Here is a 20,059-nt window from a genome sequence, read left to right on the forward strand (position 1 = left end):
TTGAATGATTAAAATCACCCGCAACAATAAACGCAGCTTCCGGGTGAACGGTCTGTTGTTTACTGATGGCTGCGTGAAGTTCTTTCATAGCAAACTTGGCATCAGCATCCGGGGGAATATAGGCTGCAGTTATAATAGTGGAAGTGAACTCCCGCGGTAGATAAAACGGTCTACATTTAACCATGAGAAACTCAAGGTTAGCTGAACAATGTCTCCCAACAATAGCAGAGTTTGTGCACCAAGCTTTGTTAATGTAAATGCACAATCCACCACCTCTGGTCTTACCGGAGCCATCTAATGTTCTATCCGCCCGGAATGTATGGCGTCCCGCTAGCTCAATAGCGTTGTCCGGTATTCCGCTGTTTAACCATGTTTCCGTGAAAATTAGAACATTACAGTTCAAAAGTCTCTTGCTGTATGTGATGTTGAGTCGAATCTCCTCCATTTTGTTCAACAGCGACCGTACATTGGCAAGGAAAATGCTGGGTAAAGAGAGCCGGTGTGGTGTTAGCTTTAGCTTAGCTCTTAGTCCTCCGCGCTTCCCCCGCCTTTGTTTACGATCTCGCCGGCGCCTGCGAGCACTTCCGCCCGGCCGGGCAGAGTGCATAGCCTCGGGTGATCTGGCGATCTCAGGAAGGAGTCGAAGGTTGTCCATAAAACTGTCGGAAATTCGCAAACCAATATCCAAAAGCTCACCTTGGGTGTACGATGTTAAGGCACAACTGTTCTGGACGAACAGACCCGAAATGAGCAAGAAAAATACTGCTAAATTACAGAATCTGGAGAGACCGCGAGCCTCGCGATGTACTCGCGCCGCCATCTACGAGATCTCACCTCGTGGGGTCTCAATGATCCTAAGAAAGGTGAGAAATCAGCCCAGAACTACACGGGAGGAGCTGGTCAATGACCTGAAAAGAGCTGGGACCACCGTTTCCAAGGTTACTGTTGGAAATACACTAAGACGTCATGGTTTGAAATCATGCATGGCACAGAAGGTACCCCTGCCTAAACCAGCACATGTCAAGGCCCGTCTTAAGTTTGCCAATGACCATTTGGATGATCCAGAGGAGTCATGGGAGAAAGTCATGTGGTCAGATGAGACCAAAATAGAACTTTTTGGTCATAATTCCACTAAACGTGTTTGGAGGAAGAAGAATGATGAGTACCATCCCAAGAACACCATCCCTACTGTGAAGCATGGGGGTGGTAGCATCATGCTTTGGGGGTGTTTTTCTGCACATGGGACAGGGCGACTGCACTGTATTAAGGAGAGGATGACCGGGGCCATGTATTGCGAGATTTTGGGGAACAACCTCCTTCCCTCAGTTAGAGCATTGAAGATGGGTCGAGGCTGGGTCTTCCAACATGACAATGACCCGAAGCACACAGCCAGGATAACCAAGGAGTGGCTCTGTAAGAAGCATATCAAGGTTCTGGCGTGGCCTAGCCAGTCTCCAGACCTAAACCCAATAGAGAATCTTTGGAGGGAGCTCAAACTCCGTGTTTCTCAGCGACAGCCCAGAAACCTGACAGATCTAGAGAAGATCTGTGTGGAGGAGTGGGCCAAAATCCCTCCTGCAGTGTGTGCAAACCTGGTGAAAAACTACAGGAAACGTTTGACCTCTGTAATTGCAAACAAAGGCTACTGTACCAAATATTAACATTAATTTTCTCAGGTGTTCAAATACTTATTTGCCGCTGTATCATACAAATAAATAGTTAAAAAAACATATATTGTGATTTCTGGATTTTTTTTTTAGATTATGTCTCTCACAGTGGACATGCACCTACGATGACAATTTCAGACCCCTCCATGATTTATAAGTGGGAGAACTTGCAAAATAGCAGGGTGTTCAAATACTTATTTTCCTCACTGTATATACTTTTTTTTTTTTTTTTTTTTTGTTACATATATATAATGTATATATTTTTTTTTTGTTACATATATATAATGTATATATATATTTTTTTTGTTACATTTATTTATATATATATATATATATATATATATATATATATATATATATATATATATATATATATATATATATACAGTATATATTAGGGGTGTAACGATATTCAAACCGAACCGAAAAACCGCGATACAACAGCCACGGTTCGAACCGCGATACTCTCATGTCGAACCGAACGCGCCCCGCCCCCTGCTGCCCAACTCTCACTTCACTTTGTCACAAACTATTTTTTCTTCCCTGACATTTGATTAAATAGTAATTAATGAGTACACTTTTAACAACTAATAAGAGCTGTAGTTTTAATAAATATTATTATAATATTATTTACTAAATAAAGTGCATGTCACGTGATTTGGGTGATCGATCACGCTCGGGAGTTTACATACGCAGTTACGCACTTCAGGATGGCAACTCCGCGGCATATTGTGATTGAAGACCCTGCGGTCACAACCACTGACTGATAGTGTTACAGCAGCAACAGCAGCAGTGCTGATCACGACACTTGAGAATGATCACCGACACCTGTCATCATCCAATATGATGACATATCACAGCTTTTTTTAATCATTGTTTGATTTGCGAACATAATCCTCTGCCGTCTGATCGCTTCCGCTTCAAGCCGGACTCGTCTCGCGCTAACGGTAATTCCCTTTCACTGTCCACGTTTTGATTTCGGCAAATCAATTTTGGCGAATGCAAACAACGTGATTATTGTTCATGAGTCTAACATCCAGCCACGCAAGAAAACGTAATCTACCTCAGGGAAATATTATGCTCACAAAACATTTCTGATTATTATTTGTTTAAAACGGTTTTGTTTTTCCCCCCAGGATTCTTTGATGAATGTAAAGATCATAAGATATTTATTTGAAATAGAAAGCTTGTGTAACACTATAAATGTACTGTCACTTTTGATTAATGTAATGCATCCTTGCTGAATAAAAGTAGGCAATTACTTTCTTTAATTTCTTTCCCCAAAAAATAATCTTACTAACCTCAAACTTTTGAACTGTAGGCCTAGTGTATAATGTTAAAAAAGCTTTCTATTTCAGATAAATGCGGTTATTTTGAATGGTGGTTTGTTTGTAATGTGACATATATTTTTTTGTATGACATTAAAATAATTTTTAGAATTAAATTGTACATAAATAGGTTAAGCAATACATTTTGTGTTTGTCTGATAACCTTTTAAACATATACTTAACTACAGTTTGCAGACACTGAAATGATGTACATTGTGCGATACAGTAAATATTTTGAGTGTCCCTCATTTTCCTATAAAGAACCACAATTGTCCCGCATTTGACTTTTCTGAAGTTGGCAACCCTATTCAGGTGTGCAGTTTATTTCTGACTAGTCAGTGGAGACATTTAGGCTATTTCATTTTAGTTAACTCAGGTGTGCTAACTGCTCTAAAGAAAACATGAAGCCATAAGTTTAACATAAGTTAAATTATTGTTGTTGTTTTTATTAAGTTAAAAGTGTTTCTAGTGTTATTATTGCTGGTGGTGCCCTACTATGAACCCTGCCCCCACAGCAAACAGAACCGAACCGAACCGAACCGAACCGTGGCTCCAAAACCGTGATATGAACCGAACCGTGGCATTGGTGTATCGTTACACCCCTAGTATATATATATATATATATACAGTGCTATGCATAAGTGAATACACCCATGCTAAAGTTGACTAAAAAGAGGAATAAAAAATCATATTTTGGAAATTGAACTTAATGCCTTAATTTAAAAAATTAGGAAAAATCCAACCTTTAAGGACACCAATTTTCTTTGTGAATGAATAATGTATCGTAAATAAATAAATGTTCTTCCTTAAAATACATGGTGCATAAGTGAGTACACCCCTATGTTAAATTCCCATAGAGGCAGGCAGATTTTTATTTTTAAGTATTTAAAAAAAATTTTTTTTAGGATACTATGCATCCTGATAAAGTTCCCTTGGCCTTTGGAATTAAAATAGCCCCACATCATCACATAGCATTCACCATACCTAGAGATTGGCATGATTTTATTTCAGTTAGCCTAAAAGCTAGTTTGATTTGCATTGAGAGATGATCTTATGGAAATTACCCCATGCCAATCTCTAGGTATGGTGAAGGCTATGTGATGATGTGGGGCTATTTTAATTCCAAAGGCCAAGGGAACTTTATCAGGATGCATAGTATCCTAAAAAATTTTTTTTTTAAATACTTAAAAATAAAAATCTGCCTGCCTCTATGGGAATTTAACATAGGGGTGTACTCACTTATGCACCATGTATTTTAAGGAAGAACATTTATTTATTTACGATACATTATTCATTCACAAAGAAAATTGGTGTCCTTAAAGGTTGGATTTTTCCTAATTTTTTAAATTAAGGCATTAAGTTCAATTTCCAAAATATGATTTTTTATTCCTCTTTTTAGTCAACTTTAGCATGGGTGTATTCACTTATGCATTGCACTGTATATATATATATATAGCTGCGAGCAGCGATGGAGGGCCCAAGGCGGTGACACCGCCACCCCGGTGGCTTTAGTGTAACTAAAGGCACCAGAGTGGCGGTGCCACCGGCTTGGGCCCGCAATCGCTGCTCGCAGCTATATTTATTATTATTCTTCTCCGGATTTAATTGCATTTTTGAGGGCCTAAACATGCTCGAAAACTCACGAAACTTTGCAAATGCGTCAGAACTGGCGAAAATTTACATCTGATATAGGTTTCAGAATTGGGCGGGTCAAAATGGCTCGATAGCGCCACCTATAAAAGTTCAACGGAGTGCGCCTCCGGCTGTGTTCCACGTACGTGTACGAAATACGGTACATATATGTAAGGACCTAATACCTACAAAAAAGTATCTTGGAGCGTAGCCCTAAACACAACAGGAAGTCAGCCATTTTCAACTTCCTCTCAGATTTTTGTGCAGTTTTTGCGATTTTGAGGCCTCGTACTTTAACGAACTCCTTCTACAGTTTTTATCTGATCATCTTCAAATTTGGTGAGTGTAATCTTAAGGCCTTTGCGACGTTAAATTGCGAAGATCTTGAGTTTTCGTCGAAGGGCGGGTCCTTGGCGGCCTGACAAATTTTGATGTTTCGCCATGAAACAGGAAGTTGCTGTAACTCAGGCATGGATTGTACAATCTGCCCCAAACTTCACACTTTTGATAAGCGTTCTGTCCTGAACACATGACCATGCTCATATTCATTTATAGTCATAGCGCCACCTGCTGGCAACAGGAAGTGACATGTTTAACACTGTTGTGAACTCCTGATAACATGTAAAAAAGTGCCAGCAAGTGCTAAACATACTAACAACATACTAGTCAAGTCAAGTATATTTGTATAGCGCTTTTCACAATACAGATTGTATCAAAGCAGCTTCACAGTATTAAATTAAAATAATACAACAAGGTTTGTTTCTAGTGGAATTTATTGATAAAATCAAATTAGATATCCCCAGAATATCCCCAACTGAGCAAGCCAAAGGCAACAGTGGCAAGGAACCAAAAAACTCCATCAAGTGACCTACTGGTGTCCTAAAACTCCATCAGGTGACCCAATGGAGAAAAAAAAAACCTTGGGAGAACCCAGGCTCAGTCGGGGGCCAGTTCTCCTCTGGCGTTTATTAACTAGAGGCCGGATTGTAATTTGAACTGTAAGATTAAAAATATTATATGAATGCCTGGCTGAAGAGATGCGACTTTAATCTAGTTTTAAACTGGGAGAGCGAGTCTGAGCAACGAACACTATCAGGAAGACTATTCCAGAGTTTTGGAGCTAAATGTGAAAATGCTCTCCCTCCTTTGGTGGTTCTGGATATCCTAGGTATGACCAAAAGCCTTGAATTAAGTGATCTTAAAGAGCGCGATGGATTATAAGGCGATAGAAGATCCGTTAAATAGACTGGAGCTAAGCCGTTTAGGGCTTTATAAGTAAGTAGCAATACCTTGTAATTAATACGGAACTTTATAGGTAACCAATGCAGTGATGATAAAATCGGTGTTTTATGATCATATTTTCTTGATCTAGTAAGCACTCTAGCGGCGGCATTCTGGACTAACTGTAGCTTGTTTATTGAGGATGCAGGACAACCAGCTAATAAAGCATTACAGTAATCTAGTCTCGAGGTCATGAATGCATGAACTAACTTTTCTGCATCAGAAACTGATAGCATATTACGTAGCTTAGCAATGTTTCTAAGGTGGAAAAAGGCGGTTTTTGTAACATATGAAATATGATTTTTGAAAGACAGGTTGCAATCGAGTATAACACCCAGGTCTTTTACTGTAGAGGATAAAGTAACAGGACATCCTACTATATTAAAGTTGTATTGCGAGAGGTTTTGTGGGCGTTTTTTTGAACCGATAAGTAGTACCTCTGTTTTGTCTGGATTTAATAAAAGAAAATGTCGCGTCATCCAATCTTTTATATCTTTAACACTAGAAGTCCCAGAGTTTTGTAACCCTCCTTTAGCCAAGTGGATGCTAACTGGTTAGTCTTTTGGCTATCATTAGCATCAATTCATGTGTAAATGTGGTCATTACCTGAGCAATCTGCAGGGGGGTTGGGGGTGTGTGTGTGAATGGTTGCTGGTGGCTTGTTTGTATGTGTGGGGGAGGGAGGGCTGCTAAAAGCAGAGAACTTGATTGACCATGTCTCACATTGGCATGTAGGGTCTTGCCCAGGTGTAAACAGGTATGAATTAGCACATCTAATTGCATGCAGCTTGCTCTCAAATGAGAGGTAATTCCTTTTGTGCTGAGGTGGATACAATCTCACTGCACATAGCCTACTACTTCAGTGCCCTCAAGAATTCTGTGGTGTACGAACCTCCTGTCCAAGAAAAGAAAATGCAGACAAGACTCACCACTCGGCAGGCCTTGGAAATGATCCTGAGTGAAGTAAACCCTTGTGACTCAGATGGAGAAGACATAGAACTTCAGCCGGATTCGGACTCAGAGCTGTCTGATCTGTCTTCAGGTTAAGTTTCATTTCATATTATTTCCTATTTCATTTCAAACCAGTAAGTGGAAAACACCAAAAAAGCAGAGTGGAGTGACATAAATATTTACTCTGCCTTTTTTGTATTGTCCACTTTTTTGTTTGTACTACTTAGCAGACATTCACTGCCATCTGAAGTGCAAAACATTATTAGTTGTTTCTTTGCTTTAGTTGTATCTTTTTATTTAGGAAGATATTTCAGACATTATTCCAATACAGAGAAGGAGATACTGGAATTATTATTAGTATCTATGCATGCATTTGTGATATCATTTGACTTTTCCATTGCTCACAATTTGAATTTGTTCACACTGCAGATGAGGAGACTGCTCCTCAACCAAAAAAGAGAGCCCGTTTGGGGACTGACCTGACAGAGACAGGGAAAGATGGCACAGTGTGGCGTGAAGAACAGGTGGGGACGCGTCTCCCTTTCACCCCAATAAAAGCGTACGCTGCAGATGGAGAGCCAATGGCTAAGGCCAGGAAAAGTATCTCGAGTCGCCTTCAGAGCTTCCTGTGTTTCATCACTCTTGACATGCTTCATAGCATTCAAGAATGGACTATTCAACATGCACAGGAAACGGAGCATGTTCATTGGTTCATGGCCCTCCCTGAACTAATGGCATTTATTGCAATTGTCATCTTGCGGGGGCTTACCAAGGTTCCATCACTACGTGACTGCTGGTCAGCAAACCTGGGAAACCCAGATATCATTGGAACAATGCCGCGAAACCGCTTCCAAGACATCATGCGACACCTACGCTTTGATGACAGGTCCACCTGGAGTGATCGAGCAAAGACTGATAAGTTTGCTGCAATTTCCAGTGTGTGGGGATCATTTGTCACCAATTGCATCACGTCCAACAACCCTGGTCTACATATCACCGTTGATGAACAGCTTTTCCCGTCAAAGACTCGCTGCTGTTTCCTGCAGTATATTGCAACTAAACCTGACAAGTTTGGGATCAAGTTTTGGGTGGCTTGCGACCTAAAATCCAAGTACATTTGTAATGTCCTCCCATATCTTGGCAAGGACCCTAGTCGTCCCAGTGGAGAGAGACTGTCTGAAAATGTAGTGATGAGGCTGATGGAACCATTCCTAGACAAGGGCAGAAATGTTACCACGGACAATTTCTTCACATCGCTGTCACTTGCGCATAAACTTCTTAGCCAGAAAACCACCATCCTCGGCACAGTCAACAAGATTCGCCGGGAAATCCCTCAATCCGCTAGACACACAGATCGCAATGAATTCACCACTCAGGTATGTTGCAGGTCTTTTGTGGTTCTATGTTTATGTGTTTCTAATTTTTAGAATCAACACCGCCAAGTGTGTCTTTGTGTCATTGTGTGTAAAAGTGCTATGAAAATAACAATTTATCTTATTTATTAGGTGTTTTCAACCACTGCTGCTACGCTGACGGCGTATGAGGCCAAACGGAAGAAGACCGTCTACATTCTAAGCAGCGTGCACAGCGTGATTCAGACTGATAATACCACCAAAAGGAAGCCAAACACTGTCACCCTTTACAACACCACAAAGTGCGGCGTGGATGTGATGGACCAGATGGTGCGGGAGTACACTGTCCACACAGGGACACGGCGCTGGCCAGTTGCCGTGTTCTATAATATGATTGACATGGCAGCACTGAATGCACATGTGCTGTATCAAGCATGCACCGGAAGGCAGGAAAGACGGGTGGACTTCCTGGTGGAGCTTGCAAGAGAGTTGGCTAACTCTCATATGTGTGCGAAGAAGGCAAGAAAAGAACAATTGCTTCGGACACAACCCTCCACACCTAGCCCTGGAAAAAGAGCCATGTGTCAGGTCAAACACCAATTCAAGAACAATCATGCCACTGTGCGATGTGTTCACTGCTACAGATACACATGTGGTAAATGCAGACGGGAGATACCATGGCAGTGCCAGGATTGTGAGTGATTGCTGGAATGTACTCACGTTTTAATATTATTTGTAAATGTGTACAAATGGTTGGTTTCTTTTTTATTTTATTTTGTACTGTTTTTATCAATAAATCTCAGCAACAAAGGAAAAAATAAAACATGTGTGTTGATTTCTCCCTAAGATGGCATAGTGAAACACAAGTTTCCTTGAAGTGGCTCAGCATGGCCCCACATCGTTTACATAACAAAAGCAACTGTTAACAGCTGATTAAGGATATTAGCCTAAAGCCTTCCAGCCCATCGGCTGTCCTGCGGGTTTTATAGGTAGAAAAGCCAAATGGCTGCTCTCTGGGACTTCTAGTGTTAACACACTCTGTCAATTTGGATAATTTAGCGTTTTCATCCGGCCGTGATGAAATATATATAATATATAATATATAAATAGACAAAATGGTAGCGGTCAGATAAGTATGATCTGAACCAGCTTAATGCTTGTCCTTGAACACAAGTATAATTTTGTAGTCGATCTAAGAGTATTGTGTGATCTATAGTATCGAACGCAGCACTAAGATCAAGTAAAACTAGTATTGAGATACAGCCTTGGTCAGAAGCTAAAAGTAAATCATTTGTGATTTTAACGAGCGCAGTTTCAGTGCTATGGTGCGGCCTGAATCCTGACTGAAACTTTCAATAGATATCATTTTCTTGCAAGAAAGAACACAATTGAGCGGACACCACTTTTTCTAACATTTTAGACATAAATGGAAGATTTGAAATGGGTCTATAATTTGCTAGGTTATTATGATCTAATTGTGGTTTCTTAATGAGAGGTTTTATAACTGCCAGTTTAAATGTTCTTGGAACATGACCTAAAGATAAAGACGAGTTAATAATATTGAGGAGAGGCTCTTCCACTACAGGTAACACTTCTTTCAGTAGCTTAGTTGGTATAGGATCTAATAAACATGTTGTAGTTTTAGATGAAGTGATAAGTTTATTTAACTCTCTTTGTTCTATAGTTGTAAAGCACTGTAATTGTTCTTGCGGGGTGTTAATTGAGGCTGAATTATAAGGCGCAATTGAAGATTGAACGTTTACAATTGTGGTTCTGATGCTTTCTATTTTCTCAGTGAAGAACTTCATAAAATCATTACTACTAAACTGTAACGGGATATTTTGTTCGGGTGACGTCTGTTTATTTGTTAGTCTAGCCACGGTGTTAAATAAAAACCTTGGATTATTTTGGTTATTTTCTATTAGTTTGCGGAGGTGCTCAGCCCTGGCTGCTTTTAGGGCCTTTTTATAACGTGACATACTGTCTTTCCACGCGATTCTAAAGACCTCTAAATTAGTTTGTTTCCATTTACGCTCTAAAATACAGGTTTCTCTCTTTAGAACATGCGTAGTATTGTTGTACCACGGTGCTTTAATTTTCTCTCTGACCTTTTTTAATCTAATAGGTGCAACAACATCGAATGTTCTAGAGAGAATAGTGCTCATAGTGCTAGTTAGTTCTTCTAGTTCATCTGTTTGTTTGGGTTCAGGCAGCAGCTGAGACAGATCAGATAAGCAATTTGAGAAATTATCTATGGTGGATGGAAGGATTGTTCTGCCTAATCGATAACGCGGCGCCGCATGACATATTACAGCAGTACGTAATATGCAAGTTACCATGTAATGGTCAGTGACTTCATCACTTTGCGGTATAATATCTATATCGGTTGGATCGGTTCCATGTGATATAATTAAATCGAGTGTATGATTAAGACGATGAGTTGGTCCGGTGACGTTTTGCTTGACCCCAAATGAATTTAATAAATCTGTAAACGCAGCCCCTAACGCATCATTTGGATTATCTACGTGTATGTTAAAATCTCCAACAATTAATGCTTTATCGACATTGACTAATAGGTCTGAGAGAAAATCTGCAAACTCTTTTAGGAAATCAGCGTAAGGCCCAGGCGGTCTATATACGGTAGCCAAGGCTAGAGATAATAGGGATGTTTTTCTAACATCTAAGAGCGTAACATTTAGTACAAGTACTTCAAACAAAGTAAAACGTATAACCCGCTTTCTGAGTAACATTGAGAATATCTCTATAGATTGTCGCAACACCACCGCCACGACCAATCAGACGGGGCTCATGCTTATAGGAGTATCCAGGAGGAGCAGACTCATTTAGACCGAAATAATCATTTGGTTTAAGCCAGGTTTCAGTAAGGCAAATTACATCGAAGCTATTATCTGTGACTATTTCATTTACAATAACTGCCTTAGGTGTGAGTGATCTAATGTTTAGAAGACCTAGCTTTAGAAATTGTTTTTGTTTACTAATAGCAACATTTTCTGTTTTAATAACAATTAGATTTTTCCTAGATCCTGCAGTAGATTTATTACTGATTACTAAACGAGGAATAGACACGGTTTCTATGCAATATTCTACACTAGTATTTATATCAGTTAAATTGGTGCAGCAGAGACTATGATTTGGACTTTTGGTTACTAGTCAAAAGGTATTTAACATTTTGGAGATGTTATCCGACAGAAGATCTGCTCCGAATCTGCTTGGGTGTAAGCCATCGGCACGGAAAAGCCTAGGACGCTCCCAAAACAGATTCCAATTATTTACAAAGAGCAGTTTCTGCTCATTGCACCATGACATTAACCATTCATTTAGCGCAAATAATCTGCTAAACTTTTCATGTCCTAGTCGGTACGTGGGAAGCGGTCCTGACACTATGATCGTTGTTTCAGGCGATGTGCTGCGTACCGTATCGATCAGATTCCTGAAGTCTTTCTTCAGAATCTCTGTCTGGCGCATCCTGATGTCGTTCACTCCCGCGTGCAGGACAACAGTTCCGACGCGCTCGTCACCGTTCAGAATCTCGGGCACGTGAGTAGCGATTTCAGAAACACGAGCACCAGGAAAGCAGTGACTGTGCACCTTACTTTTACCTAACGTTGCGCGTACGTGCCGAATGATGGAATCGCCGATGATCACAGCATCGCGTTCTGTTTCGCGAAGAGGGGAGAAGCGGTTTTGTGTGGATAACTCGAAAACCGGGAGGGTCGGAGAGAGTCTTGGTCTAGACCTGACTCGCGTCTTCCGCTGCGGAACCACCCAGGCTTCGTGGTGGCGTGTTGGAGCCGGAGTGAACGAGACCATGGCTGATCGCAACCTCGGTGCTCGGGACCGATGTTGAGAAACGCACGGAGTAGACGAGGTCGGGGTCAGCGGGTTAGTAACGTTAATCACTGATTTGTGTGCATCGACGCGTGATGTTTCAAGAGCTAACCGCCGGTCTATCAGCTCGGCTTGTCTCAATAAAAGGTCGTGGATCTGTTTCTCAACAGCTTCCAGCTCAGACTGCAGTGCGTGCAGCTCAAATGTGTCCTCACCTGCACCAAAAGGTAGACTACTTACATCTGATATATTCGCCATTTTAACAGATGGACAGTAAGTTAGCAACGAAGCTACCAGTGATGCTATCAATATTAATACTAATTTATGATTGAAGTCTTAGATATAATCCGTCTTTTTAGTGGTACGGGTGTAGAGTAGACGCACGACAGGCGAAAAATGTTTGTAAGTGAGTGTTGAGAAGACGCGTTCAGCCGTGATCCACGGACGTAACCTATAGGAGTATCCAGCGTTGGATCACTAATAGGCTTGAGACGCGTCTGCTCAACAGTCCGCGTTGTAACTATGAGGGTTGAGCAGTAGTGCTTCTCAGTGAGGTAAAGTAGAAAATGTTTGTTGTAAGTTTAAAGAATAAAATCAAGATTTATAAATCAAATCGATGGAGCTCCAAAGACAACAACGCGCTCAGACGCGACGCATGCGCATTCGAAAACAGGAAGTCGAAATAAGATCCAGCTATACTAGAAACATACTAAAACATGCTAGCAAACACTTAGCTAAGTGCTAAAGCATGCTATTACTGCAATTAAATAGGAATTTGCTGTAACTCAGGCACGGAATGTCCAATATGCCCCAAACTTCACACGTTTGATAAGAGTCATGGCCTGAACACATCTACATGAGAATATTCAGTTATAATAATAGCGCCACCTACTGGTAACAGGAAGTGTCATGTTTAACACGTTGATGCCGTTCTAGCAACATGTTAAAAATGCCATTGACTTCTAAACATGCTAGAAACATGTTAAAACATGCTAGCAAAACTTAGCTGAGTGCTAAAGCATGCTAATTCAATGAAACGGGATGTTGTTGTTACTCAAGAAGGCAATGTCCAATCTGCCCCAAACTTCACACTTTTGATAAGCGTTCTGTCCTGAACACATGACCATGCTCATATTCAGTTACAGTCATAGCGCCACCTGCTGGCAACAGGAAGTGACATGTTAAACACTGTTGTGGACTCCTAATAACATATAAAAAAGTGCCAGCATGTGTTAAACATGCTAACAACATACTAGAAACATGCTAAAACATGCTAGCAAACACTTAGCTTAGTGCTAAAGCATGCTATTGCTGCAATTAAATAGGAATTTGCTGTAACACAGGCACGGAATGTCCAGTCTGCCCCAAACTTCACACGTTTGATAAGAGTCATGGCCTGAACACATCTACATGAGAATATTCAGTTATAGTAATAGCGCCACCTACCGGTAACAGGAAGTGTCATGTTTAACACGTTGATGCCGTTCTAGCAACATGTTAAAAATGCCATTGACTTCTAAACATGCTAGAAACATGTTAAAACATGCTAGCAATACTAAGCTAAGTGTTAAAGCATACTAATTCAATGAAACATGACGTTGTTGTTACTCAAGAAGGCAATGTCCAATTTTCGCCAAACTTCACACGTTTGATAAGAGTTCTGTCATGAACACACATCCATGCTCATATTCAGTTATAGTCATAGCGCTGCCTGCTGGCAAAAGGAAGTGACGTTTAACACTGTTCTGGACTCCTAATAACATATAAAAAAATGCCAGTAGGTGCTAAATATCCTACCAACATACTAGAGACATGCTAAAACATACTAGCAAACACTTAGCTAAGTGCTAAAGCATGATATTACTGCAATTAAATATGAATTTGCTGTAACTCAGGCATGCAATGTCCAATCTACCCCAAAATTAATATGTAAAATGCTAGAAACATCATAAAACATGTTAGAAATGCTAAAGGAAGTTGTTGTAACTCAAGCATACAATGTCCAATCTGCCCCAAACTTCACATGTTTGATAAAAGTCCTGCACTGAACACATCTACATAGCGAAATTCAGATATAGACATAGCCCCAACTACTGGCAACCGAAACTGACATGGTTAACACATTAATGCAGTACTAACCACATAATTATTGTGTACTAAGCATGCTAGAAACATACTAAACATGCTAGCAACACTTAGCTGAGTCATGAAGCATGCTATTATCACCATTATACAAAACATTTTGTAACTGACTTTGACATACTCTTACTATATATACCTCCTTAAATGTACATTGCCCAACCATGCTCTGTCTTCCTAAAGCCACCGAGTGTTGATGGCACGGGTGCGAGGGCCCTTTCATCGCTGCTTGCAGCTTTAATTTTAATTAAACCACTCCAAAAACAGCATCACCATCTTCACTTATTACAAACTAATTTTACTTCATTTCTTTCATACATTTACAAAAGTTCCAATTGATAATTAACAGAGGTTTAGATCTAGTTATACTATTGAATGCTTCATTCTGATTGATTGATGAATTTGTGTAATTATTATCCAGTACAGTGGTTCCCAATTCCAGTCCTCGTGACCCACTGCTCTGCACATTTTGTATATCTCTCTTATCTGACACACTCAGTTCAGTTCATGGAGTCTCTCCTAATGAGCTGATGATCTGGTTCAGGTTTGTTAAATAAGGGAGACATACAAAATGTGCAGAGCAGTGGGTCACGAGGACTGGAATTGGGAACCACTGATCCAGTAAACCCACACCTAAAGTAGTTCCAGTCATGTCTTGACCACATTACAGTTCCATATAACTTTGTCAATAATTTCAGTAATGTCAGCCTTCACCTCACAGCTTACAAAAAAAAACAAAGACACTGACCAAACAAATAAATATATAAAACAAATAGATAAAAATTGCAAACTATTTCCATGATTTTCCCACAACATTACATTTTATTATCTATGGAAAGTACACTCTTTTCTCACAGGATCTGCTCAGCTTCACACAAAGGAGGCTTAATTTTTTTCTTAACACAATGGTAATTTTCATCTAGGTTGTACACAACACAACTTGTACATGGACTTTACAGGGTTAATCTATTCACCATAGGTGCATGTATCCAGGTGTGTGTGGGTGTGGCACTACAATAGAAAAAGAATAAAGATATAAACTAGAAAAATGCATTTCCGGAGGAACTGCAAAGTGTGCTTGCTCGGATGCAGTGCACTAACGTTAGAAGGTAGTGGATAGATGCGAGATGCAAGAAAAAATGCGAGAATGCGAGAAAAAAGATGTCAAACTGTCTTTTATTTTCGAATTTAATTCCTCAATCAGTGCTGGACCGGCATTTTCTGTCTTCCGCTGAGCCCTGGCCGTAGACAGATCATATGTCTCACGCTGTCAATGCAGTGGTCTGCGTTGCGCTGATCTTATTCACACTATCTAATGTAGGTGCAGCATTCTAACATTGAGTCATAATGAGCTGTTTGTGAAGAAATTATCCGCTTCCAAATTATGTAATTTTAATCACGAAATTGAAACATTTAAAAACAATTTGCTCTTTATGGTGTGCGAGTGATAGAGCGCGGCAGCAACGAACCATCAGCTTGCAGCGTAACAACATTGAATGCTCGGCCGAACAGCTGATCATAGCTGTACAGGGCGCCTTATTATTTTTTCATCTACATAAATATATCTAGTAGTAAAGCTAATGCAAGGGCTAGAAATCGATTAATCTTTTGCTGATACTTCCTTAGCTGTGTCTGAAACCGCTCACTCCTTCACTAATCCCTACATAATGAATGGCAGTTGAGTGCACTACATCAGCAAAGAATTCGGACGCTGACATAATTATCACGCGCCAGAGAGCTCAGACAATTTGTCATAAACATTACCTACCCATCTTTAATATTTCCTTTTTTTGGCTGTATGAATTGTATGTAACAATTGTATGTATGAATTTTTCACGTTTATTGCGTTATTTGATTAAAAAAAAGATAATAAAAACACTTGCTTGTCATATTTATTTACTTTTTACATTTATATGTGAAAATAAAAGAGAACAAAACACTACACAACACATTTGTTTATTCAAATATAGATATAACGGTATATATAAATAAATAACCAGGCGTCTGGTCTTATAAATGATTGTTTTCTAACTCACGTGCACCGTTGCCATGGTGACATTTTTGTTTATTTTTCATTCGCGCTCTATCGCCTTATCGTGTTGTACACTCGAATTCAGAGAGGATTGTGGGTAAAAGTAGTGAAGAATGTAGGGAATGATGTCGTTCACTCAGAATTCGGACACCACTACAAAATGTCCGACACCCTAAATAGTGCACTATATAGTGGATAGGGAGCGATTTCAGACACAGCTCTTGTCATCATGGAGAGCGCAGTTCACGGTTGCATAGCAACGACAGACGCCACAGGAGAACAAGCGCTTGTGGAAAGGAGACAGTGGCGCGCTCGCGTTTTCCACTTGTTTTATGGTTTTTACACATCTAATGTGCGTTCCATTCGACAGGGTCCATACGCAGTGTTCACTGCTCCCCTACTCCCTGAGCACGGTATATCAGTTGAAGTGGACTTCACTGACAATAACCGCTCATTTGAAATGCCCTGCAAACGTCATCAAAGAAAGTCAACGACGGAGTCGCGCAGATTATGATATAACATAAATATATATAGGACTACATTCATATTTAAATTTGTATTATTATATTATATATTTACAATTATATTGCACTATTTTACAACTACCTAAAATAAAATCACTTTACTTCACAAACTAGCTAAGCTGGCTGCATTCACTGAGGTAAATTATAATCATCAAAAATAGTATATGTAATATTCACAACAATAACCGTTAAAAATACTGTCATTTGTATAACAATGGCGAAATGTATGAATACTTACACACATACGTAAACTCCTCCATCGTTAGTTATGACCGTTCTGACTGGTGATGACGTGGTGCGCGAAATGATAGTTGGGTGATCATCGCTCTGCACTTCCTGTGAAGTGATGTATCGATGTTCCCTTATTCCCTATGCCGTGCGCAGTGCCCTTCGAACTGAACATGTTCGCTCCCTTCGGATTAGAATCTAACTTAAGATGGCGGAAAACCCTGTGAAGTCCACTTCGCAGTCCACTTACGGTCAAATGGAACGCACCTCTAGAGCGACGTTGTTGATTGTTTGAGCATGTGACGCGTTTCTCCTTGTTTTCTATTGTTATGCGCAGCACATTTCCCGTGCGCACAAACACAGCCACAGAGAATTAATTGTTTGTTCGGTTAGCGAAGAAGAGCATGATGTATTTTGTATAATTTTTTTTTATTTTTTTTTATTAACTGCTTTGAGAACTGGAAATGCACAATTCATGCATACAAATCTGTATATATTAATAAATGAAGATGATTAAATTAGACCAATGCAAAAAACGAAATTCCTGCCTGCATTTATTAAGACAAACCTATTAAAAACGAATGCAGTCTATACACTGACTTGGCAGCTCTGTGAAATGTAATACAACAGTGCCACCTACTGTCTAAATGCATTAACATTAAATCTAACTCTTGCATAGACATAGGTAAATGGGTTTGTCTATTAGCCTGAAATAATTTTTTTATTTTTTTTAATCAGATCTTGTGCTTCCTCACATTGGAGTCTCGAGTTCATGTACAAAGTTCTGCTTTCAGCAAGCACACTTAATAATAAGAAAACTTAAGAAGAACAATAAGTAACTCACATGTATGAAGTAGTATCCAAATACATTATTTACATTATAAACTACTCAGGTTAAATGTTACAATATAATTAAAATATGAAATATTATACCACCACTTAGTGGTGAGAACTGGTACATACATTCAAAACCAGAACTGCTCATGAGGTAATTTACATAAACTGCACATAAGCATAAACATATTGTATATAAAATTTAAATAAAAAGACATTCAGTTACTATTATGTGTAACAGACACATGCAAACATACAGTATTGGATTTAGGGATGACCCCAAATAGTCGAAGATTCGATGCTTCGATTGGAGGAGCCTGATTCGACTACCGATCTCACAGTCGAATCTTCGCTGAGGTTTTATGAAACGAGGATCATGCCACTTTGGCTATATGAGGGCGCTCAATGTCTGACTTCACATAAAACTACCGGTTTTCTGTCAAATACGTTAATATTCAGCCTATTATGATAATGCTGTATATAAAAATGTGCAACGAAATAAGTTTTTAATAAATGTTTTTTAACGTGCGTGAATAAATCCAAACACCCCGCGTCCGCGTGACAGATTTAAGTTTCACTTTCAATCCGTAACCGACAGAGGAGCGTCTTGGCGGCAAGGATTTAAATCTTTAAAATAACAATGTCTGGGATAAGAAAATATAAAGTGTGGATGTACACCGTCAGAAAGGATATTCTCCAAGGCTGGATTTAGCATCAGGAAAACGTCTCGGTTACGGATGTAACCCTCGTTCCCTGAGTAGGGAACGGAGATGTTACGTCGGATGACGACGATTGGGGTTTCGCCTAGAAGCCTATCACCTTCGAGTATATAAAACGAGCCAATGGCAATGAAATGCCATGGGTCTGCGGAATTTGCATAGCGTATCTCCGCCCAGCGCAGGGAGTATATAAGGAAGTACGCTGGCAACATGCAGATATGTCTTCGCTGAGGAGTCTAAACTGGACCCAGGCGTTTTTCAGCGATACAGCGGAAGTGGCAGGAAGACGTAACGTCTCCGTTCCCTACTCAGGGAACGAGGGTTACATCCGTAACCGAGACGTTCCCTTTTGTGGTCACTCCGAGTTACGTCGGATGACGACGATTGGGGTTCCAGTCTAATCACGCCACCTCGGCTGTCATCCAGTGCCCTGCGTAAGTCTGAGCTCCCTGTTGTGAAACTAGCATGAACGAAGGAGTCCTACCTAACACAGGAATACCAAGGTACACTGGGAAGCATATCTCAGAGGAAATATGCAATTATGCCCAGCCCTAAGGGGGGGACTTGGAATACACATATGACCCAGAGGGCTGCATATGGAGAATCACTGGGGTGTCCAGCCGCAGGTGGAATATTTAAACCCCAGGGGTGGCAAGGTGGCTTGCCAAGGGAAAGACACACGCTCAAAAGAGACTTACAGTGGAATACACATGTGCGGGTCGCCCAGAGGGGGGACCATGCACATGGAGGCACCTAGTCAAGCGCAAAAGCTGCGTTATGGCAGATTGGCATAACTCAGGCGTTGACGTAACCAGCGTTGCTGGAGGAAACTCAGAGCTTATCAGACTCACCTGAGAAGATAATCGCACGTATCCCGTCCGTGGAGAGGAATGGCGAGCAAGCGAAGACACCTGAGCAGAATCTAGTACCGGCTGGTTGAAGCGAGTACATGGGAAGAAACTGGCTCTACTCTGAGATTATAGAATCTCGCGAATGTGTTGGGTGTCGCCCAGCCTGCAGCTCTACAAATGTCTGTTAGCGAGGCGCCATGCGCTAGAGCCCAAGAGGAAGCCACACTACGAGTGGAGTGGGCTTTCACACCAAAGGGGCATTGACGACCTTGCTGCTGGTATGCCAAAGCAATGGTATCCACTATCCAGTGAGATAACCTTTGCTTTGAGAGAGCCTTTCCCTTCAGCTTCCCACCATAACAGACAAAGAGCTGGTCTGAGGTCCTGAAACACCGCGTTCTGTCTACGTAAGCACGAAGGGCGCGTACTGGACAGAGCAGTGCCAAGGCTGGGTCTGCCTCCTCCAAGGGCAGCGCTTGCAGGTTCACCACCTGGTCTCGAAAGGGTGTGGTAGGAACCTTGGGCATGTATCCAGGCCGGGGTCTCAGGATCACGTGAGAGTTAGCCGGCCCGAATTCCAGGCACGCTTCGTCAACCAAAAATGCCTGCAGGTCCCCTACCCTCTTGATGGAGGCCAATGCAACCAGGAGCGCTGTCTTCATAGACAGGAAC

General features: G+C 40.7%; 2 protein-coding genes across 2 annotated transcripts in view; both read left to right on the plus strand.

Moving 5' to 3' along the window:
- The window catches only part of LOC311289860 (NACHT, LRR and PYD domains-containing protein 3-like), a gene marked incomplete at its 3' end in the record, with an annotated part of 146,449 nt that overhangs the window by 107,945 nt on the left and 18,445 nt on the right, over positions 1 to 20,059 (plus strand). The window lies entirely within an intron of this gene.
- Positions 7,463 to 9,010, plus strand: LOC311289598 (piggyBac transposable element-derived protein 4-like). Its single transcript, XM_084407731.1, has 2 exons — positions 7,463 to 8,235; positions 8,365 to 9,010. The coding sequence occupies exons 1-2, from the start codon at positions 7,507 to 7,509 to the stop codon at positions 8,911 to 8,913; spliced, it is 1,278 nt and encodes a 425-aa protein (XP_084263857.1). The 5' UTR covers positions 7,463 to 7,506; the 3' UTR covers positions 8,914 to 9,010.

The sequence above is a fragment of the Rutilus rutilus genome, assembly GCF_951802725.1.
Source record: "Rutilus rutilus genome assembly, chromosome: 4".
Lineage (NCBI taxonomy): Eukaryota > Metazoa > Chordata > Actinopteri > Cypriniformes > Leuciscidae > Rutilus > Rutilus rutilus.

What these genes read in the sequence shown, in the direction of transcription:
- LOC311289598 (XM_084407731.1), top strand. Translation starts at nt 7,507, where the DNA reads ATGCTTCATAGCATTCAAGAATGGACTATTCAACATGCACAGGAAACG. An exon ending in GCAATGAATTCACCACTCAG is followed by an intron (nt 8,236 to 8,364) that starts GTATGTTGCAGG and finishes CTTATTTATTAG; the next exon opens with GTGTTTTCAACCACTGCTGC.